The 24,611-nt window shown below is 38.8% G+C and overlaps 1 protein-coding gene across 3 annotated transcripts in view; it reads right to left on the bottom strand.

Annotated features, from left to right (window-relative positions):
• The window catches only part of LOC121318279 (cyclin-dependent kinase 17-like), a 61,590-nt gene that overhangs the window by 8,500 nt on the left and 28,479 nt on the right, over positions 1-24,611 (bottom strand). For 2 of the 3 annotated variants that reach the window (XM_041254785.1, XM_041254783.1), the window contains exons 2-7: positions 20,364-20,512; positions 12,285-12,449; positions 8,600-8,733; positions 3,058-3,183; positions 1,838-1,894; positions 1,522-1,636 (exon numbers count right to left, since the gene is read on the bottom strand). In XM_041254785.1, the coding sequence (XP_041110719.1) occupies positions 1,522-1,636; positions 1,838-1,894; positions 3,058-3,183; positions 8,600-8,733; positions 12,285-12,449; positions 20,364-20,490 (724 nt within the window). In that variant the 5' untranslated portion in view covers positions 20,491-20,512. Of the gene's footprint in view, positions 1-1,521; positions 1,637-1,837; positions 1,895-3,057; positions 3,184-8,599; positions 8,734-12,284; positions 12,450-20,363; positions 20,513-24,089; positions 24,264-24,611 lie in introns of all 3 variants that reach the window. The other variant, XM_041254784.1, reaches the window with a different exon arrangement.

Genomic DNA, 24,611 nt, shown 5'->3' with positions numbered 1-24,611 from the left:
AGCCGCCTCAAACGTCGTCTTTAAGAATTTGGCAGTACGTCCAACTGGCCTCACAACCACAGACCAATTGTAACCACGCCAGCTCAGGACCTCTTCACCTGCGAGGATCGTCCGAGACCAGCCACTCGGACAGCTGATGAAACTGTGGGTTTGCAAAAACGAAGAATTTCTGCACAAACTGTCAGAAACCATCTCGGGGAAGCTCATCTGTGTGCTCTTCGTCCTCACCTGGGTCTTGACCTGACTTCAGTCTGCTTTTCACGGATGAATCCCGGTTTCAACTGTACTGGGCAGATAGCAGACAGCGTGTATGGTGTCATGTGGGCGAGCGGTTTGCTGATGTCAACGTTGTGAACAGAGTGCCTCATGGTGGCGGTGGGGTTATGGTATGGGCAGGCATAATCTACGGACAACGAACACAATTGCATTTTATCGATGGCAATTTGAATGCATAGAGATACCGTGACGAGATCCTGAGGCCCACTGTCATGCCATTCATCCGCCGCCGTCACCTCATGTTTCAGCATGATAATGCACGGCCCCATGTGGCAAGGATCTGTACACAATTCCTGGAAGCTGAAAATGTCCCAGTTCTTCCATGGCCTGCATACTCACCAGACATGTCACCCATTGAGCATGTTTGGGATGCTCTGGATCGACGTGTACGACAGCGTGTTCCAGTTCCCGCCAATATCCAGCAACTTTGCACAGCCATTGAAGAGGAGTGGGACAACATTCCACAGGCCACAATCAACAGCCTGACCAACTCTATGCAAAGGAGATGTGTCGTGCTGCATGAGGCAAATGGTGGTCACACCAGATACTGACTGGTTTTCTGATCCACGCCCCTACCTTTTTTTTTTTTTTTTTTTTTTTTTTTTTTTTATCTGTGACCAACAGATCTGTATTCCCAGTCATGTGAAATCCATAGATTAGGGCTTAATGAATTTATTTCAATTGACTGTTTTCCTTATATGAACTGTAACTCAGTAAAATCTTTGAAATTGTTACATGTTGCGTTTATATTTTTTTCAGTGTATATCATTCATCAGATAATTCATTTCATTTGAAAATTGTTTCATTTTACTTTTAAAAGTGGCTTTAATGTCCAACCATAAAGCACTGATTTGCATCAGATGGATTTAGAGAAGCGCTGCCCTTGTTGCACCTCAGCTCCATTTGTCAGATTTGGCATGATATTATATAAAACTTTGAAGAGACTGTATATTTTGGGGAAAAATCTGTTTATCTGGCTTGTTTACAAAGCAGTTAAAAATCAGTGTCTACACAGTGCAGGGTGACAAATTGGATTCTAAATGACCCTGTGCAGTTATTTTTGTTTTAAGCTGGTGCCCTCAGTTTGTGTGTGCGTGTGAATGAAAATCTTGCTCTGTGCACTCATTTCGAGTCCCCAGATGATGTATTCAACCAAGTTACTCTTAGATACCTTCAACTTTAACGAGGGCACATTTGTATTGTGTCTACCCACCCACGCAAATACAGGTACAACTGTTTTCTTACCTTCTCGGATAGCTGTGCAGGGCGCTCCCTCTTCATGTTCCAGTCTGATCTCCTTTAGGGCTACCAGGTTGTCTGTCAGTTTACTCCTACCCTTAAAAACAGTTGCATATGTTCCCTAAAATGCAAAAGAAAAAAATACAAACAATCTCATGATAAGAACAACATAACTGCACCATTCACAATGAACTTTATAAAAGACAAGGTTAAAACAGGAGAAACACTAACTGTTACAAAGACTGCATCAGAAAAGAAAATGCTGTACACTGTGTACAGTACAAATACAAAAACAGAGAAACTAATAAACCCAGCCACTGACCTCTCCCAGTTTGTCCAACTTGATGTAGGTCTCGAGCTTTCCAAATCCAATTTCAGACTACAAACACAAAAGGGACATGGCTTTAATAGGATTACTGTCGTTCATAATGCCAAACAGACCACTTTAATAAAGTCAACATTTCATATACACTGTTTTAACACAGTTATATGTGTTTCTAATTGGTTTACTACCCTGTATGTCTATTTCTAAATGTAGATGTACTCTGGTCATTTCTCATCTGACAAAGGGATGAAACAATAAAATGGTGTTCAGCAGAGGGCACAGTTTGCTTGCCCCTCCCCCCACACCCCACACATTATCTTGATTTTAAAAGGGGAAGCAAGAAAATGTCCCGTTTGGAAAATCTCAAAAAAAAAAAAAAAAAAAACAGTGAAAAGGTAAGATTGTTTAGGCTCAAAAATAAAATAACTCCCTTTTGCACTGATTAAACAGCTTTTTTCAAGTCCAGCTGACTGCCTATCCTCTTGAGATTCAAGATGTGCATTGGTTCAAGATGACAAATTCAACTGTCCTAATGCAACAAATAATTGGGTTGCTAAAAAAAGTAACACAAATAAGGCATACAGAATTGCCATCAAAACAGAAATGAGTAATAATAATAATAAACAAACTTATTACTATATTGCCAATTCAATTTTTTTTTTTGGATAAATTAATGAGGCCTACGCAGCATGCAACACTGAGTTGTGCTGTGCTGTGTTACCTGTGTGTCAGTCTGAGCTGTGCTGTGTTACCTGTGTGTCAGTCTGAGCTGTGCTGTGTTACCTGTGTGTCAGCCTGAGCTGTGCTGTGCTGTGTTACCTGTGTGTCAGTATGTGCTGTGCTGTGTTACCTGTGTGTCAGTCTGAGCTGTGCTGTGTTACCTGTGTGTCAGTCTGAGCTGTGCTGTGTTACCTGTGTGTCAGTCTGAGCTGTGCTGTGTTACCTGTGTGTCAGTCTGAGCTGTGCTGTGTTACCTGTGTGTCAGTCTGAGCTGTGCTGTGTTACCTGTGTGTCAGCCTGAGCTGTGCTGTGCTGTGTTACCTGTGTGTCAGTCTGAGCTGTGCTGTGTTACCTGTGTGTCAGCCTGAGCTGTGCTGTGCTGTGTTACCTGTGTGTCAGTATGAGCTGTGCTGTGCTGTGTTAACTGTGTGTTAGTGAAATGCCACCACAGTAGCAGACAGGTTAATCTTCAGAGAGTGCCATGGAGACAGACTCACCAGTGATGCTCTGCGAGACCGCCGGCTCATTGGCTGGTCAAACTGTGGGCTGTTCAGCTGCAGCTTCTCCAGATACCCGTCTGGTATCCTAATGTCTGCAGGCAGCGACAGACGCTTGTTGAGGTCCTAGCAAGCACAGACAAGCGCGTGTATATTAAACAACACTTGTCAAGCCACAAGTGCCTCTTACTACATTTTCAAATGAAGGCTGCTTTTAAGCAGATACCTGAGCAACAACATCCTTTAAGTAGTTCTTAATTAATCACCTTTTTTTGCACATAACTTTCTGGTCAGGCTTTAGATAGCCTAGAACCACAGAATAATTATTCATGTAAAAACACTGCAACATTTTTCATCCAATAATGCTTCCTATAATACACAGCCTGACTAATATATAGCAGTCTTATCCATCTTCTAACTAAAGGTACATTTTGTATGTAGTATAGTTCAGACTGTAAACTAGTCACACAGCTGCAGTGGAACCCAACAGGAGGAAACAGTGTTAGTGTTAAAAGTCAAAGAAATACCACAAGCACCATAAGAGACACAAAACCTCTCTGTGTTGTCAGCTGTAAGCAAAGCATTACACTAATTCGTTTACTGGTAGTTTTTCATTTTCAGATAAGACCTGTGTCCAGCAGTTTAATTACAGGAACTAGAATCTAGAAAGGAAATGGATACAAAACACTTGAATAAACATGATCATGTAAATAAGTAAAATAAAATGTTTCCATTTTGAAAAATGACACATACTGTAGTTCAGCAGACTGCTTCTACATATTCTTCAACACTGTTATACTTACATGATTCTTAATAGAAAATAATAATAAATAAAAAAAATCAGGCAAAAATTAAAGGTATTAAGCACTTTCCAAATGACAATCATTTAATCTAGAATATTATATGATTCATTTTATTGTTAATGTTAACTAGAAAACAGTTACCAGTAAAAACCAACCCAAAACAGTGCCAGAGTTTCATGAACAGTTAGAAATTTGCACTTGGAAATCTCTCACATAGTGGCTTATTTTGGAATGACCAAGTTCACATAAAAACAGTATAATGAAAAAAAGGCTTTCATCACTTTTACGGTAAATGTGGTTCTGTTATATTTAGTGGATGAAAGTAATCCTAAATGTCATGGCAGTTCAGTTAGAACAAGGATACAATTTTAAATGTCTTCATTAAACGTTTTTGAAAATGTGAAATGATTGAGTGAATTTCAACTCTCTACCTAAATTAAACAGCACTGCTCCAGTAGAAGTACATAAACTCCAGTCAGCTTATACGACGCCTCCAGACATGCTGCCAACAGAGTTTCTGCACAATGTCCTCCAGGGAAGGTTACTTTACAAGCAGAGTAAGCTTTAGTCCAGATCATCTTCATCTCCTCTAATCAAACTGATCCAAGCTTCTGTGGGTATGAGAATGACATCACTCAGCCAATCAGGGCTTTATTAGCTTTAATCAGCAAGGCACCCCAGCTGCCATGGGCATGTGCTGAGGCGCACTGATATATCCTCTCCACATGTGACTAACACAGTGTTTGCCAAGATACAACTGCTGTATAGCAAGACTAGAAAGATGACACGTCACACAGGGTCCAAGATTATCAGGCTAAGCCATAAAGCAAGGTACAAGACTTAAGTGCATAAAACACCACTGTAATTTGAGTAAACAAGAAAAAAAAACTGCTTTTACAAAACTGTCTACTATATTAAGACCACTGTACACCTATTGGATCTAGAGGACAGCAACGGGAAAAGGGCAAAACTCATTGACTTGTTAACAGAACAGAAAGTATTTCAGTTGTGGTGTTTATCTAACTGTACAACTGTTTCTTTAGTTGTAGAGGTTAAAGTTGCACAACCTAATGAGTTCATCTTTGTGAACTGCTGTTGCCTTTATAAACTGTTGGTGCAGCTTGATCAGCGGGAGCTGCAGACCTGCTCATGTCCCATTACAGCTGCTGAAATGTGTACCAGCCTCTTCTGAGCACATGCTTTCTCACTGGATGTCAGCATACAGCATGTTTCCACTCCGGTCACTTATGTGGCCGCGCTATGTTGTTTGTTCTGGTACAAGGTGGTCGACAGTATTTCAAAATTAGACATCAAATGACACTGATGCAACATGAATACACAAACACAAATGGATATAAATAAATACTTATTTTGAGATTGCACACTTGCTTTCTTGTTCCTTAGCTCTGGTTTTTCAACCATTTTTGCCTGTCATGATGCCTTCAATACAACATCAGTATCTCAGCGCTTCCATGCCAACATGTAAATACATGCCAGGTGAGTCAGTAGGAGTAGTCATCTGATCTGAATAAATCTCAATCTGTGGCTCTTTGGTCTTTACTATATTACTTTTAGTTTTATAACATGCCATCTGTAAGACATTCAAGCTGAAGCCATTCAAGCTGAAGTATAAGAGCCCTCTAATACCCAACTTCCTTTATCTAACGACAGTAAAACAGTGTAGCTGTGCTCTGTGCTGTGAACTCCGCACCACTAATCCTACGCTAAAGTAGTATTTCTCTAATCTACATGGTTGGCTACTGAAGCAAAATGAAATCTTCTCAAGCTGTAAAATCACACAGCATCTCTCTATAAACCAATCACTGCAGTATTAATGTTACTGTTATGGAAACAGTATTACCAGACATGTGGCGATTGCCAGCTGCCATTGCATAATGTTAGCCACCAGAGAGCAGTAGCTATCAAGCAAACACCTTTTTGCAGTGATGCAGTAGAGATTTGCTACTCCAATTAGGATTACTAGCAGTGCTACTGTAAGTTTCTTTTGATTATCAGCCAATTCATTTACAAAACAGAAAAGCACCTGGCATTATCTACTAACGGGGATCTTTCTGTGCTGTACTGAGAGGAATTATCAGGACAAGAGAACCACAGTGTCCCAACATTAACACCCACAGACCACTGCAATGAAAAAGAGGAGAAACGGCAGCCCTGTTTACAGAAGCCAGGAGTCGTTGCAGGCTGTTTCAGCAAGCAGCTTGAAAGAGTGATTAGTAATGCTACTATAATCGAACACATACATCTGGGAGATCCTAATCAATGACACCAAACCCACTGACACGCCAGCCCTATCCCTTGAACACCAAACTAGTATTCTGCCAGTAAACAAAACCTGTTTGTCAGTACCCAGAATCAAAATTGTAGTGCTGAGTTTTTAAGTAGTTAATTGCTTGCATATTGAACAGCATTGATTCAGATTGCTTTGAATTTCCCTTTGTTTTTTTTCTGGACATGCCCTCAATCTACAAGCTGAACTTGGGACAGAAAGCCTAAACAGAGTAACTGAGTAAACTGGGCTAAATTTCAATGAAACACTAACGTAGAGGGCAAAGTGTTAAATCGCGTTTGCTCTGTCCAATAAAGAAAAGCTGCTAGCAAATAAAAAGTGACATTCCCTTTAAGAAAATGATGCCTGTGATCTCGATGAAGAAGTTGCTCTCTGTTGTTATATTCATAACCATAAACAGCTTGTTCAAAAGTTTTGCCCTAGTGTTAGAGGTTCGCCCACTTATCAAGATCAGGCCCTCAGACTTCTAGGAATATCAAGAAAGGAAATGAAAACACCCATTTGATAAACTCCTTCACTGTATTTCACAGTACATAGATCCTTACCAAAGGCACTTTTTCATTTAAGCAATCCATGCTTGCATGTGTATGGTTCAACTTCTAAGCAGGCTGCTAGTGAAGTTTTCAAGCCCAAGAAGAGAGTGTGTGTCTCTAACGGGGAGCAATGTAAGATATTAATCCATCTTGAGCTTTAGAAGAGCTAATTCCTTATTAAAAGGGAACAAACTTGCTGCTCACAACCCACGGAACACTTGTGATACATCAGGCTTCATTCAGGAGACAACCACCATATGCTTTCAGGACAGCTGAACAACTACAATTGTAATTTATACATGGCACGTGTCTCTGCTTCCTCCTGTCATAGACATTCCACAGACGCTCAACAGTTGGTACAGTGCTCATCCATTATAACACGCCTCGTTATAGTGCAGAATCGCTTATAACATGGTACGGTTGTGGCTCCTATTTGCTTCATAATGCCATTGCAGTAGCCCTTTTATACTCATTGTAAGGCAGAACACAAATAGCAGAGTCTTGTAACTATGGCTCCCCACTACAGTGTTATAAAGGGTGAGCACTGTATTAGGGCTCCACACCGACAGGATGTTCTGGACACATTCAGCCATCACCCCAGCTGAGATGGGCTTGGTGTTCCCCTAGTGACCCCCTGCCTATTCTTAGCCAGAGTCAGTGAAGCAGGATCCATCTACAGGTGTGTGCAACCTTCCATGGTTGGGTTCGCTGCTGGCAAGTGCATGATTGAGGAAACTTTAGATGTAAAACTACAGTTCTGTAACTCTTTTCTACTAACGCTGCAAGTGAATAATTTCATCATCTACACTGGTTCAAAAGCATTTACTGGTAAACAAACAAACAATTTAAGACAAAAGCTTGCTATGCCTAAAAATCCTTATTTCTTGTCTATTTCATGCCTTTCATTTGGAGCGTCTTTTGATTGTTAATCTGTGTTAATGCATTAGCAAGCATCACGATCAGCTGCTTCACACACCGAGTAACTGGCACCAGGTGCACGACGACTTTCTTCAGTTAAAAAATAAAAAATACTTATTGGAGTCTACACAAAAGCTTTGTCAAGACAAAAAGCTTGCTATGCCTAATAAAAATCCTTATTTGTTGTCTATTTCATGCCCTTTCCAGCATTTGGAGCGTCTTTTGATGTACTTTTACTCTGTGTTTAAGCATTAGCCAAGGCATCACGATCAGCTGCTTCACACAACGAGTAACTGGCACCAGGTGCACGACGACTTTCTTCAGTTAAAATTAAAAAAATATAATAAATAAATAAATAAAGGTCAGTGTGATCAAAAGAGATGCAGCACGCTTGACACCTTTACAGTCTCTGAAAACCTCATGAAAATGCATGAGTAATGTGTTAGCAATAGCCTTTGTGCCTAAACAAACTCAACACAAGCTGAAGTATCCTGCTATTTGAATCTGACGCAGGTGCTTAGTACACAAGACTTGCCCATGGCTTGTAAACCAAAAAAGAATAACTAACTAAACAGGATTTAAACAACTGGTGGAAAGTAGGGAATCTATTGTATCTCAGGTTAAATTGGGTTATATTGTACATAATTATTCCACCTGGTGGAAGAAATAGAACACACAATGAGATGAGACCCACTGCCACCAGAGTGCTGGGAGCAAGCTGGGGTTCAAATCTGTGGCTCTCTGACCAGGCCAACACAACAGTGCTACAGCAACTGTTCACTTATTAGGCATGTTTACATAACAAGCTGACAGTAACGACTGCTTGCTGCTTACTTCAATGAACTCAGCTGTTTATATGTGACAACAGACCATGGTGAAACTGGCAGTGTTTCTAGATCTTCAGTTATGACTGGGCTGCCATCATCAAGGCTTGTCTTTAAAGCCTCCCCCAAATCAAGTATCTACTGAGCTGTTCTCACCTCCATGGAGATCCTCCTTTGCACTCGATTTCTCAGACACACTCCCATAGGAGACTGGACCTCGTCCGACGATGTTCCAGACGCCTGGTCACTTTCTCCATCAGAGCCGATCTTCAGATTCTCATGTACAATGTCTAAACAAAGCAAGGGAAGCAAAATAGATTACAGTCATCTCGGTTTAATGTGATCGAGTTTCAGTCAATTGAAAATCACTGAAAAAGAGCGACAATAAGTACAGGGACGCCCCCCCCCAGTCTTTCCTACTGGCAGAGAAAGGATTCATTCAGAATGTGGAACGTTCACAGCCAGGGCTGAATTAAAGGGCGTGGGGGCCCTGTGCATACTATGGTGAATGGAGTTACTAGCATACTGGCATGTTGGGGACAGAGTGTGATTGGAGCGACTCAACTGTATATGTTTTAAGCTTGTACACCATCTGCTGCAGGAGAGTGACACAACCGCCTCCTACGTTGCATACCCTGTCTTTATCCCTCGCTTTATTTCATTCCAACACAGGCTGACATGTTTTATGAACAGACTTTTTACTTTTGTCTTTAGAGAAAAGAATACATTTATTTCTGTCTCTTATCTAAATCAGCCGAGCCCCTGTTTGGATCCACGTCAGTCAAAACCTAAAACAAGCTGCCACAAAAGAATCGGTGCTATACATAACTCTCAAACAAGGACACCCTGTTTAGATTTTATATTTGAAAGCCTGCTAGTTACAGTAGTTCTAGCACTCATTTATTAAACAGAATAAGTAATAACTTAAGCGGCATGCTACATATACAGAAGACGTGGCAAAAAAATTACACAAATTATTTTTAGGGCAGATTCTGTCTGCTTTACTTGGCATCAGGTATCATGAGTTTATAAAAAGTCATAAAAATTCTCCACTTTATACAGTGAATTATTCATAAGATTATTGCTGGCTCATGTGAATGGATTTTTGGAACATTCCATGTAACAACTGGCCTGGTATGTTTAAACAGCACTTTTAGTCGTGTGTGTCCACCCCCCCCCCCCATTTTGTTGGTAACAAAAAGGCGCTTTTCTTTGTGAAAGAAGGCATTCATGCAGAAGTGCAGCACTCAAATCTCTACAAGCTAAATTAAATCATTCACAACTGTTTACAGGTCTACGTATGATTAATTAACAGCAACTTCTTGTAATTTTGCTTAAAAGGTAATGTCTTAAATAAGTGCCCATAATGTTACTATGAATTGGGATACTTAATATACCGTACATGGCACAACAATTAAAGGTTGACAAGTATTTTTGAATACATATAACTGAATTGATTAATAGGACCACTGTTGAATTCCAACCCCCCTCCCCCAATACAGAAGCTATCCCTCTAACAGGACAGGAGTTCATATTTGCTCAGTGAACAAAAAGTGAAAGTTACGATTCTGAATGATCAGAAAGTGACAAAGGAATACTTTTCCTCTCACCCAATAGAACATGATGACATGGCAGTTCTTAATTCGATTGACACTGGAAGTTAACTTGTTAAATTTTAAAATTGGCCTCCTACACAGCTCTGTTACAAAGACCGGAGTCTGAAACTTCCCAACATTGATGTCATCACGATTGCTCAGAGATTGGCTTTGTTCTGTAGGTGTAACACCTACACAAGCTTAGCTGAAGCCATGCCAAAATATCTCACCCCCCCAGTGTAGCACTGATTAAAGAACACAGGAGGAATGCAAGCAGAAAAATCTGCCATTTTGCTGCAGAGCGCTAAAAAACACAGCATGACTGTACGCAGGCGACTAAAAGCCAAGTAGAAGAGTTGATACTGACAAGAAAATCGAATGGAAAAACATAAGCCATTAATACTGTAGTCATCTTAATACCTACTTACTGCAGCTACCTCCAGAACCTGTCTAGCATAAGCAGCATTCCCTTCTGTCGACAGAGCAAGAGTGCAAGACACAAAATAGACACTGCCAAAAACAAAAGCTGCAGCCACAGTTTCCTTTCTCAGTAGCTGCAAATCTCCTGTTCTTAGCACCATTCAGTGTGGAGGCGTACTGTACTACAGATCAGCAAGACACCGACTGATTTGTGTTCTCACCTGACTTCTACTAAAAGGATCATTATGCAGATAGAACTCCAGAAAGAAAAACAGTAGCTGCTTTAATGCAGTAAAGTTAATGAAGGGTTTGGCTCTGGTTACAGAGTTCAGGGGCACAACTGAGTATACTGATCTTACTTGTGGCTCCTGCACTCATAAATTCACAACACTGGGTATGTTTTTAATCTGTATTGTTTTTGCGTTTCAGACGAGTTGAAATTTGAATGACCAGAAAGACAGATGACGACACACTGCAAGTACATTATATTCAACGAGCACAAAAGATATTGAAAACCACAATGGCCGTTAAGTTTCTAGAGGTTCTCGCAAATTCTTAGAAAACCACTGAAAAAACCCCCACAGTAACAACTTCCTAAAGCACGTTGTTTCTATGGCAACATAAGCCTGTAAAAACAATGCTGTGTTTAAAGTAATTGTAGACAACAAAATAATTCCATAAATCTAAACCATTTTGCATGTTGGCTGCATAAGTCTCAATTGTAGGAAACACAAATTCCAGCACACATGTACTTTCATTTCAAAACACGATATCTGGTACTACTTTAGGTTAAGGAAGTTCTCAGTTTCTACGGCTTATTTTTGGGTTATCACTTTGCACTTGGTCATGTAACCTCAGTAGCTTCTTGTGGGTCAAAGTCAGTCAGTCAGTAGGGGAAGCAGATGACTGGTTAGGTCAGGTGTCCACCTTTGAGCTTATTGGGCACCTGGCCAGCAAAGTTCACTGTAGCACAAATGAGGAGAAACAGTCCCTCCCTAACCCACAGGTGTGCCAGAGACAATTTAAGGAACTACTTTGTTAGCTACAATTATTTTAAAAAGGCAATGCACCTTTTAAAAGGGTCTGAAAAATTACCACAAAAATAACTACAGTTTGTGCTATGCTAGTGAGCGGGATCTTTACAGTAAACAGCATGGAATGATAAACAATGTGTGTACTGTTAACAAGTTTGCCAACACCCTGGGTAAATTACTTAGTTTAAAAAATAAACAAAGAATCATCAAGGCAGATCATTGAAAGCATTATAAGACCTCATATATAGTAAAACTAAATTCAATATGATTTATTGCATGCTCGCTGACATGTGCTGTCGACCTCAACTATGGTACACACCTGTATTTTCATTTCCCCCTCACCAAAGCACACTGATACCCTCCAGGCCAGGTTGGCACTTCTATAGATATCTGCATGTGTGGAGTAGCAGGAAGAATACAATACACTCCCTATGCATACAGTCTGGTGCTGGTGCTGGGATACAGTTTACAGAACACAGTAGGTTACAGTCTTTGAAGATTGCTTATGCTCACCAAGACAATTTGAATACCTTCATGATGGAAATGGAAAAGAGCTTGCACACTTTGTGAAAACAGAAGAAAGCTAAGCAGCACAGAAAATGAAACAAGATATAGATGAAGACTACGGCAGGACTATGATCAGCAAAAATGATCCAGCGTTTCAGGGACTGAAGTGAAGACAACCAGCAGGAGACCACTTTCTGTACATGACTAAAAACATGATTGTTAAGAAAATGTCGCACTGCAAAGAAACACAGAATGTGTCTAAGAAATTACATCACAAAAACTTACCCAGTCTGCTTCCATTCCTAGGCATGGGCATGAAGGAGCCAAGGCTTCCACCAATCACACTGTGTGGCCTCCTCAGGGGGGGTTTCTTGAAGGAGCTGGTGTACTGGTGGAGAAAGGAGTGCATGCTCTGTGACGTGGGGGGCCTGCCGTTCCTCACAATCGGCTCTGGGATCCAGGGAACCAGGGGAGACCAAAACAAAAAGACACTCAATGAATATAAAAACAAGCACAGTGTGGTTTTTTTTTTTACACCCATGAGGAAAGTACAGAACGCTTATCTTCAGATACAGATGTTACTAAAAGATCTTTATTCAAAAATAGTTTTTACAGCTCAGGCAAGCCTAGTAGTAACTGGAGTGCCTGCATGACATCTACATTCCACCTCTACATTTCTATGAACTCTGTAATTATTTGAAACATTGTTTAAAGAGTTGAATGTATGCTATGAAATAACTAAGCTGAACAAATATAAAGGTTATCAAATTCAAGTGAGCCGTTCCCAAAAATATAGCCTCAATAGCTCAGGCAGTCAGGTATCACCACTGTGAAAGTAGATCACCATGACCACCATTCACATTACATAGAAAACAAGAGTGTGTCAATAATGTATCCCCCGCCATGACTGTCAATTCAACATTAGAGCTATCGGCACAATGAAAAGGTTGATGACTGACATAGATCAGAGTTACTGTGTTTCAGAATAGTGTAGTAATTAGAATAAACAATTAAATGTCTGAAAATAGCAATCTGAAAAGCAATTCTCCAGATATACAGTATGGAACAAATTAAAAGTGGGTCATACAGATGGACAAATGTATGGACAGACGCACCCCCCGTATATCCCATGAATCTGATATTCTTAACAACGTATGCTAAACAATTGTAATACAGAGTTTCACAACAACCACATAAGCGGCACTCCAGGTAAGTGTGAACTACGACTAGGGGTGTAAAGATACACTAATCACCTGATACAATACACATCACGATATACAGGTTGCGATGCAATATGTATCACGATACACAGGTCGCAGTATGATATGTATCATGATGTACATGTTGCGATACGATATGTATCATGATACATGTAATTGTCCCGATTAGTTACTTGCATGATGCATAACAGGATTAAATCATTTAATGATGGACCATATTGATGAGTAAAAATTTAAAAAAGATATGTACTCATACGAACTATAAAACACACTTATTGTTCATTCAGGAACCACTTGGTGATCTGCATTGCCGCGACGTTGTGCTTTTGTTCATGTATCATGATACAAAGGACACATACCTCTATTACGATACTATATATCATGTAAAGAAAGCATCGAGTTTCATCAATGCACGACTGCCTCCACTACATCCCCTTCATAGGAGCAGGGGACTAAAAAAAAAAAAACAAAGCTATTAACAGTTTTGAAGCAATCACTGAAAAATTTCATCTCTTACTATACAGTGATTAAAGTCTGGCATTTCTACAATCCTGAAGTTGTGTGTCAAATGATTTAGAGATATGGAAGCGCAGTGAGGATGCTTAATGAAATCAGTAGTTACCCAACAACTATCTTTCTAAAATGACAAATATTATACTGCTTTCGTCTAATTAAACAATTTAATATAGGTTATATGAATAACACAAAGACTGCTTTGTTAAAACTGGAATAACTTATAATAAATATTATTAGAATGTAAAAGGCAGTCGGATGGATACATAAACCTATCAAAGTAGAAAAGTACAAAATACAGTATATCTATGTTATCCTTTGTTAACAGCAACTATTATTGTGTCAACTTCCACCCACAAAATGCATCACCTTCAAAAGCATGCATTAGTATAAAATTCAGTGAGCTACATTGGAAGGGTTACTCAGAAACAATGAAATATTGTATAGCCTACATTATACACGCTTTGTCTAACTTGCTGTGAAAATTACTACCGATAAAAATGCTGAACTTAACTCCCTCTTTATTAATAAATAAAAATAAATTAAATGCCCAGAGCGCTGTGAGAAACACATTTGAAGCCACTATACTCCCCATAGTAAAATTCTGAATCTCATGGATAAATTACGAGATTTATTCAGTCAGATAATGTACGTTTTACTTCATCTGGATAGATTTTTTAAATCACAAACATTTCCTACAATAGCGTGGTCTACAGCATTTTCCCCTGAAACACGTCAGTGTTTAGCAGTGGAAACACCTGTGATAAAACAGTAACTAATTGCAAATCTGACACAAAGAATTATAAGAAGGCTTTATGTAAATCAAATGGTATTCCCCATGCCAACTCCAGACAGCAGCCTGAGGCAGAAAGGGAAAATCTGGTATTGGAGGAGCTGCTGCATGTGCTACCAGCAAAGTATATGAGTAGTATAATAATTCCTCACATGCTGATGTATTAAATTGCACCTCATCTAGTAGATGGGCTCTATAATATTTATTTCTGCCCAGTGTTGTAGAGCAGTAAAGGGTAGCCAAACAGCCCCTTTTCATTCTGGCAAGACTAAAGTTTGCATATTTTTGCAAGGCAATGCTGTGCAAACAATATCCATGCACTTAAAACGATACTTCTAACTGTTATAAGAGATCCTAAATCTAACCCACTACATTTGTGCTAGAACTAGAAATACATCCAGTTTTTCTAATCAAATTCAGACCACTTTCATTTGATATTTTATAAAGCTTGCATGCAAAAAAACACTTATAAGCAACTAAACACACAGCTGAATTTCCCTTAAAAAACACTGCTGCAGAGTAGGAATCTAGGAATGCATTGCTTAGCAATATAGTTCTTTTAAGATAGGGGCTGGACCTCAACCAGCATTCAGTGTATGAATGTAAACCCAGTCACCAAGTGGTAACACAACAGCTATGGGCCAATATTAATAAGCACAAGGCTGGTCTCAATTGTGACAAGTGTTTGTAGACAACACATACCCCATTAATAGTTCCCATGCAAGTCCACATTAAAATAGTCTGTTTAAGCACTGTGCTTTCATATTTCACATACCACGCTGAGAAAACAAAATTATTCAAGTTTTTCAAGCAGTCTGGTTTTGCAACAAAACAAAATTCTACAAAGAGACTCAGTTCAGTATTTATCAGCAATGTAAAACGCACCCAGTAGCTAACCTATAATTCTGGGCCATTATACAAATTGAACAAACCTAATTAAAAGCAAGGTATGAGAACACAAGGATAACTGCTTAGCTCAGTGTTAATGAGATTGATGCTTTTTATCAGCTGCCACTCCAGTTCAATTATTGAACACTGCAGAAGATGCTTCATGTAATTGGCCTATCAAACCGTAATTAAACCTTAGGAAAAAAAAATAGAATTTTTTATAAATTTAATTTATTTACATATTTAGTTACCTATTTGGTAATAACAGCACTATAAGTACCCCTCACCCCCATTAACTACCGTACCCCTTGTTTTACTGTAAGACTTTCTCAAACAGGAGATCAAGGGCTACAGTGAGCTGTCTGGAGGGAATGCAGCAGTGTGGCTTGCAGCCATAGAAGGAAGTCAGTTTCCCAGTGAAACCATTCACACTGACAGACAGCAAAAACACTGCTGTGTGCCACTTGGGAAAATGCTTACAGCTGATTTTACTTTTGGTAATCTACAAATTCAAACCCTGCATCTTATTGACTTTAACTGTTTCAAGGTCCAGCGTGATTAAACTAGTAATACATTTTCCAATTGAAATAGATAACTCACTTCTGTTAAATACGATACGTGATATTCCTAAAGCATTTACCACCATGCTCATTTTAAACATGAAGTGAAAATCTAACTGATAATGTTACAGTTGTAGATACAAACAATTAAGGAGCATGTTGAATTAATGGTTTTTTTTTTTTTTTTTTTTTTTAAGCCTTTTAAAAATCAACTAGGTATTTAGATAACAGTGGTATATGCTTTGTGAAAATGGCCCAAAAATTTATACAGAAGCAAATGTCAAGGCTCATGCTGCCTAAAGATACAGAGTGCTCAACTGGAGCCTATACAGTAACCTAGTCCACCCACAGGTACTCAAAATGTCTCCCAAGGCTTTGTTTGTTGCACATTACAGTAGTTTTTAATATTTCATTGCTGGTTTAAATGTAGCTTTGGTGTAGAGTAGGTGGAACTTGGCTACAGCATAAACTATTTACTGCCAGGCTCAGGTTCTACTAGATCTCAAGCTGCATTATTACACTGTGTGTTGTAACCTTTTTATTTGGAAATGTCTAGGAAACCAATATTGGCTGGATTGTTTGTAAATACAGAGGAACCCTCTTTCTTAAAAAAAGTTTGATTCTACTGTTAAAACAGACAGCTCACCTAAAGGCCTAAAATGTGGCAAAATGTTTTGTTTTTATTAATGGAACGATAGCCTGCACTCAGAATGGAAGAGCTAGTGGGATGTATAGTAATCCTTTTGTAGCAGATGCTTATTAATTTTTTTTTTTCACTGCAGCACAGTAGCATTTTAATGGTATTAAAAATAAAAAAATAAATAAAATAAAAAATAAATCTCTCTCTATAGATATATATATATATATATATATATATTATATATATATATATATATATATATATTCTATATATATATATATATATATATGATATATATATATATATATATATATATATATATATATATATATATATATATATATATATATAGAAATACATTCACTTAATGTAAAACAGAGGTATTTAGAACATGGGAAACAGCAACTTGCTAGTGTTGACAGGCATAAATATTTATTTTCGTAATGGATACTTCACTTGGAATGCAAATGACTATCAGGTTGTACACAATGACTGACATTCACAAGACAAACTCACGACTGACCACCTACTGCTCCCTCCTAAGGGAAGACACGGCAAGATTAACATAAATTACAATTTATGTAATGTATACATTACACACGTTTCTTCTCGTTTATACATATTTGTTTAACCTGCATGAATACCATCTTTGTTTACAATCATGATTGTTACTCTTTATTTGTTATTATTCTCTATTCCCTAATTATTACCAGTAAAGACAGAACATTAGCATTACCCCTTCTCTTGGAAGGTTACCAAACATATGGCTATATAACAAAACCCTTGTCCCACATGTAAACGACAACTTCATTAAGGGAATCGCCCTAGTCTAAATACAGCAATATGCTGTCACATAAAAAATAGTTTGTGTATTTTCCAATTGATAAAATATATTTCCCTTTCATGTATTTTAGTCTCACTTAACTGCTTAAGGGGTTTCTTTGTGTAGCTTACAGAAATTATAATTGTAGAATGATTCCCAGTTTACCAAAAGAAAAATCACCACAGTTTATTTCTCTGATCACTGCAACAATTACAACACTTTGTCATGTCATAAGAATTTCTGTACCCATCAGTACAGGAAAGTTTTCCTAGCCTTTTGCAGAATGCAGTGTCAACTTTGATTGGGTGTCAGATTTGACTGACCCAAGGTTCAGAAAGCATGTATCGCATCCCATTAACTGAAAAACACTTGTCATGTGTGCGTGTGCACACCTACAGTCATGCCCATGATCATGTTTGTTCAGTAGATCTCCCACTCTGAACATGAACTTTTCTCTATTCCAAAATCACAGTGTAGCTTTGTTTAACTTTCACTATTCAGCCAGTGTTGTGTTGCACTGTGGGGTGCTGCATTCCAACAGAATGCAAGGAGATTGGATGAGCACTGCATTTCCTACTCATGCAGGACAGCTCTATTTGCCAATGCTCAGGGGATTCAAAACCTTCCAAATATAAATAAGTCTCTAAAACACTGTGCACACCAGTACTTAAAAGAACAAAACTTTTGGGGTAATCGTTGTATAATACTGCACTGACCTTATTTGCATACAGTTAATCCACGCAGGCTCCTTTCATTAAGTCACAGTATTCATGACCAGAAAAATCAGAGAGCATCTGCTTTCACTGGGCTGTAAATGCCATCTGAGCCATCCTGCTAATCAGAACCTGGCTCAGAATGAAACATAGGGCCTTGATGTTGGACTTTTGTTTATTGCATTGTTTTTCAAACAAGCACATCTTTTGATCCCTCATGATTTAATACTGGTCTTCTTTGGAGGCATTCTCTAACTGCCTTCATGGTTCACTTCAACACCAACATTAGGATCTATGTAATTTGACAGCTATTAAAGCGAGAAGGGGCTGCCCCATTTTTGGTTGCCATGGCTGCACTGCATATTAAACAGCTAAGTGATTGGCCCTGACGAAAGACATATTTCACAGTCTTAGCAGGTGTCTGTTTGATTTGTAGTGGAGAGCCTGAAATCTCAGTCTAATGCTCAATGCTTAGTCTGCAGCCAAGACCCGCATTCTGTAGAAGATGCTTGTCACAGAGAATGCAACCCACTGGGCACAAGCATTTTCCTTGCCACTGCATACACAAGAGTGCTCCCAAACCAGGTGTGTGTAGTGAAGACCAATTAAAAAGTTATTATTAAAACAGGAAATCTAGACCTTCGTTCCGAGAGCTGGTGCATGCACGTTGCTTTTGTTTGCTTTAAATTTTCTCAGCTAGACATGTAAGCAAGTCATGGGCAATAAAGAACTGAACAAGCCTAAAAGGTGAAAGGGTCTCTATGGTACACTGAGTACATAAAAAAACAAATCAGAAAAGAGGAACTTTTACTGTTACTAAAAAAAGGTGCCAAAATGCCAACTTTAGTCCCTATTCACAAGTCTTGAGTTACTATTCATGGAACTCTGCCATGCTGGTGCTGGATTTTGAAACCCTTTGTGAATAGGGTTTATAGAACTTGTAATGCAAAGTGTAACTCTTATATTCACAAACAGAACTTTGCCATATTTCATTAAAAAGCACTTTAGTGCCAAGATGTAGAGGCAACTTTATAGTTTCAGCATTCAAGCCTTCAGCTGACTGAAGCATGCAGTCTTGGGTGATTTGCTTTGTAGATGATAAAGAGAGAATCTTAAAAGTACTGTACTCAAGTGAGGGCAAGGACGCAATGCATAATCTGAATACAATAAAATATCTACAAACATTGAAGTTTAATACAACAATCCTTTAAATACAAAGCTGAAACTAGATTAATAACAAGCTTGGCTAAAATGATGGCTTTGGGACTGGCTAATGCTATCTGGGTTAGAAAATAACTAAAAGTAAAACAGCAAGGTAGTACCTACATCTATTGCTGGAAAACTGACTCCCACCAAAAGCAGCATAAGCCTCAAAAACTGTCTGCTGAGTTGCAACACTGCCAATCCCACAGCATTAGGTAGAAAAAATAAACCTGCTTCACAACCAACCAATCTTCTGAGGACCAGCTCTTATCCATTTATATTCCTAACACAAAATCTTATATTCACTACTTCGATTCCTAAACCATCAGCAAGCTGGCAGTAATACAGATGGCATTAAAAAGAAAGAAACACATTTAAACTGTCTGCAGCAAAACGGTCTTCTGCTGGTCCACAGAACTGTAAACAATCATGTTATTTGTATACTTACGTCTGAGAACTGCTACCATTCTCAACAGCAAACCGTTACTCGCTTTGAAACGCCAAGAACCATGAATGGTGATGTGGCATTAAGGTCATGTAATAAAGAACCCCTTCTGTGTTTTCAGTCTGGGACACTTACTTATTGGGCAGTGTTTATCTACATCTTGAGATCTTGTGTAATTTGACATTCATTTCAGGTAAAGGCAAAGCAATCTGTGCCAAATACTCCGAGAATAATTTTGAAAATATCAGGTAAAAATCAAGGAAATTAATGAACCCACAGAAGTATTAAAAGATAAAAGACAGGCCTTTTTTTAAAGCACAAGCTGTCTGTCTGGAAAGTAGCGATCTCTCAATATAAAACGGTTAAATGATGACAGAAGCATCTTGCTGTAATAAGTTTAGTACTAATTATCTGTTTCTGATCTCCTGGGGGAAACAGGGTAAATCAATTCAGCCATCTTGTCTTATACTTGCTCTTCTAACAGACTGCCAACAAGGGTGTTTACTGCGACAAATCCCTCAACACAAGAATCGCATGTGCGTTGAAGTGATCGCATTGAAGCTCACCGTTATCTTTGCTGCTGTTCTCTTCCACAGTCATTTGCTCGGCCAGCTCGGACAGTGACTCGTCGATGGTCTGGCTCCCACGCAGGGTTAGCGAAAGCCGTCGTTTGAACTTCTTCATCTTTTCCATTAAGCACTTCTCTCACAGACGCCTGCAAATCAAGCACATTTACAACATGAGCACTAAAAAGCATGACTCAGGAGGACGAGCACAGCAGAGGCTCAATATCGGTCTGCTGTTTTCAACTGAAGTTTGAAGAACCCACGCAATTTCAGAAGCAACCCTCTCTAAAGTTAACAAAAGGTATACATCACAATGAAAATAAAATGTCCTGGGCTGGACTGGAATGAAATTAAATAAAAGTGAAGGACAGTAGAGTGTCTCCAGCGGTTTGAACTGAAAGAATTAACAGTGTACTGTATAATGTACGGCTATATTTTCACTTGAAAAATAACAATTTGTTTTGCTTTTGAATTCCCGGAGGAATTCTATGCCTTGTATAAAATCACACATTGCAAGGAATATACAATTGTAATGCATGTAACTGAATGCAATTTAAATGTCTATCCCTCTACATCCTACCAGCCACAAAATGTTTGCGCACATGTTCACACCATAAGAATTCTCAGACAAAGCTGTCCAAATGTGTCCAATCTCCACCCCAACTCAAGTCTGAAAGCCCTACGTTTATTTTCCTTTCCTACAAACTTACAACTTATCAGCTTGCAATAGGTGCTAAAGCCCTTTTTGCTTTTACAGGCTTTGTAAATTACATTACATGATATAGAGATTTACAGTGCTTGCTGTTATGCATTGAATATCTTAATGCATCTAGTCGTTGATGCAAACATCTCATATATATGACTTTGGATATAGGATACTAGTCTGTACATTTGTTCTATGGGGGAGATTTTCAAAGCTTGTCTTTCTTTTAATATTATACATTTTCTGCATAGTACCCTCCTGTGCTATATTTATTGATCTGTTTTCTAATCACTTGCTTCAAAGTCTCTTTAATTCCATCAATATCCAGCAATCCAATTGATTTTAATTAACTTACTGTAGCTACCGGAACGTTTTTATAGGAGAGTGTGTTCTTATCAAGGAGACATAATAATGAGGACACAACTTCCTTGTTAATGGCACATAATTGGCATGATAGATCAACAATTGCAAACAGTGGCTCAGCACTCTAAAGAACCGGGTAGAGCAGTCTTGGTGAGGGGGCAGCTTAGGGAGAAGACCAAGATCTTGAGATTCAAGAACAGTTTGAAGAAAAATGTAATAAATAGTGACAACATCCTGACACAGTCATTGATTTTTCTTTGTGTTAGATTTTCATTATTAAGAAGCTAAAAAAAGTTATATACTGTAGTACTGCCGAGTAAAAAAACTGCATAATGGAAAACAGAGAAGTTCATGTGAAAGAAAAAAAAAAAAAAAAAAAAAATGGTGTGAAAGCCTGATATGGTGCAATACAGTACAGGATTGGCTACAGTGCAATCCATCCATCTTAAAATGAAATAAACTAACTAACCAACTAGAATAAACTAACTGCCATTAAAGTAACACACACCTACTTGTAATACTATCGGCAGTGCTCAGACAGGAAACACATTGAGAGAACATTGTCCTGAAACAAACTCCTAACCAGTGAGCAATTTCCCACTGCATTGTGTCCAGCTGCTTTGCACTCCCACTCCAGCTCCACAGCCAGATTCAGCAGGGACCAGTACAACCTGACACTCGCCTCCTTAGACAAGCGTCAAAACAACTGCATACTGTGACCTGCAGATAACATTTAATAAACCCTGCTGGTACAATGCATCTACCAATAAGATTACGCATTCGGACAACTAGTGGCGCTGTGATTACTGTGCTGTGGAGTTGAGCAAAGGATGCACAACTGGGGCTTGAGATGCTCAGTGCTGGTTAAGCCTGCGAATGCTGTTGAACCTGTGACTGGCACCGACAGGCACAGCTCTGGCTCATTTCACAGCTGTTCAAGTCCTGCCTCTCACAGCAACTGTTCTGTAGCTGCAGAAATGTTGACACAGCCTACAGTTGTAAGAAGGAATTGTTCAGAATAGTTTTTTTATGTAAATTAGTTGAATGTAGAATGAATATAGATAGATAAAAAAAATAAAAAAATACTGTATTCCTTTGAATTAAAGACACCCTCAAATTTAAGAGGGTTTACCACCCTCAATTTGAGGAAAAAATAAAACAAATAAAATATGCATTTACAACGATACAACCTCAATTACGCTGTTGTATTGTACAAAACTGACACCAAACAGTGTAGCTGTAGATTAACCACGGATCTTGTTTATTGTGCTGCGCAGTATATGATACTTAAGATGGCGTCTCTGTCGTACACCTATCACCACTCACTTACAGCACCGCACATCCTGGCAACAGCAAGCATGAGAAAACACTGCATGGCATCAGGCAACATGCAACCCAGCAACCACAGCAGCATTAAACTGTTGTATTGCTTGGCATGTCGAAAAATACAGGAGTCTGATCAGCATTTCCGATCTGTCCAAGCTGGTACTGTTTGTTAAAAATGCTGAAATTGTAATCATTTGTCTTAGGATTCCACAGGAAGCTTGGTTTGTCTTTTCTCAGCTGTAAGTCACGTTGCTGCTTGTATATTTTGGGCAGATGCCTTTGTTGTCTTTTCTTGGAGGTCACTCACATTGCTGTTATTGTACTCAGGTAATAATGTCTTTTGTTGGTGATTTTAATACATGCATCACTATGCTGTACTCAAATTTAAGACGCAGGCTATTTGAGAAGCAAAAAATTGTTAAAAAAAGCGTGTCTTAAATTCGAAGGAATACAGTAGCTATACTGCACCTAACCCTTACACCTAACCACTGTTGCTGTACTGTAGACCTGTGTTTGTATAGCCTGTTCTGGAGAATACAGTATACATTTAATGTGCAGGTAAAAGATTCAAAACAGCAAGTTCCTTTGCCTTCAACCAAGCTTCTGAAATGTTTATTAGCGATTAAAAAGATAACTTCAGTCCACAAAGAGTGTTTCCAAAAGAATATATCTTAAACCACAACTAACAATATTCCTAAATGGCAGCTAACGAGCAGATTTGGGTGGCAGCCACTCATTTCTGCTTCCCTTTCTGAATGTCGTCAGTGAGGTTTGAATTAGCTCCGTTGAAACCAAGGGCACCATCTGTTCGACACAGGCAGCTGTCAGAGCTGCAGGTCTGAGCACTCCTTCTCAGTGGGGAAGATAGCCTGTAATGATCAGCTGAAAACAACTAAATTCATTTTACTTTATGAGATACACTAGTCTAAGTGCAGTAGCCATGATGTCATTAACTTTCAATTTCCCAATTAACTGGCATATGAACAAATCAAATGGGGCAGTGAGGGAGTTTGTTGATTAGGGCTTAATGTCATAACATGGGGGGGAAAATGTGCTGTGTCCTAATTCATACTATACCATAATTACTACAACTTAATGAGAAATGTATTATGTGCTAAATACTCTTCAATTTGAAACATACTTTTGGCAAAGCAATGTACTACTCAGTCACATGGTTCTGGCATTACAGCTGGTAAATCTCTCTTATTCCATATATTCTAATTTAGGAGTTCTCACAAAGAATGCAATGCTTTCTCAATTGTTCATTACAAACAGCTTTACAATTAGAGATGAAGTGTTCATAGCAATGAATACTAACTTGACATTTGCTTTACCTGTATCTCATGTCCTAAGCCAGCAGCAGCATCCCCAGGGTCATTTTCAGGACTCCTACACGACTGAGCAGGAGCATCCAGATGCACAGTACTCACAGCATCCTAATTATTGTGCTATTAGATAATCCATCCCAGCTGCTCTTTCAGAGATGTAGTACTTGCATTGCCAGTGCACTAGAGCAGACATTTTGAAAAGACATTTTGAAACAGACTTTAAAGTTATACGTGTAAAAGGTTGTCCGGATGTTAATAATGAAAGAAATTACAGGTATGTTACTTAAACAGTTGTAGCAACACATGGGGATACATGATGTTATATTTTTCAGAATCCCGCTACGTACTCTTTAACCTCTGCAGTTATTTTTCACCATGCAAAACCCTGCATCTTTTTGGAGAGTAGCTGGTACAGTACGTGGTCCCTGTAGTGAAAAAATAAAGCTGCGAAAACAGCTGCTTTTGAACAAACCACCCAAAGTACAGCATAAAGATCAGTTAATAAAAGTACAATACCACTGGCTAGTT

The sequence above is a fragment of the Polyodon spathula genome, chromosome 7 (genome assembly GCF_017654505.1).
Source record: "Polyodon spathula isolate WHYD16114869_AA chromosome 7, ASM1765450v1, whole genome shotgun sequence".
Taxonomy (NCBI): domain Eukaryota; kingdom Metazoa; phylum Chordata; class Actinopteri; order Acipenseriformes; family Polyodontidae; genus Polyodon; species Polyodon spathula.
Note: the sequence above shows the minus strand (reverse complement) of the source record. Positions and strands in the feature narration are given on the sequence as shown.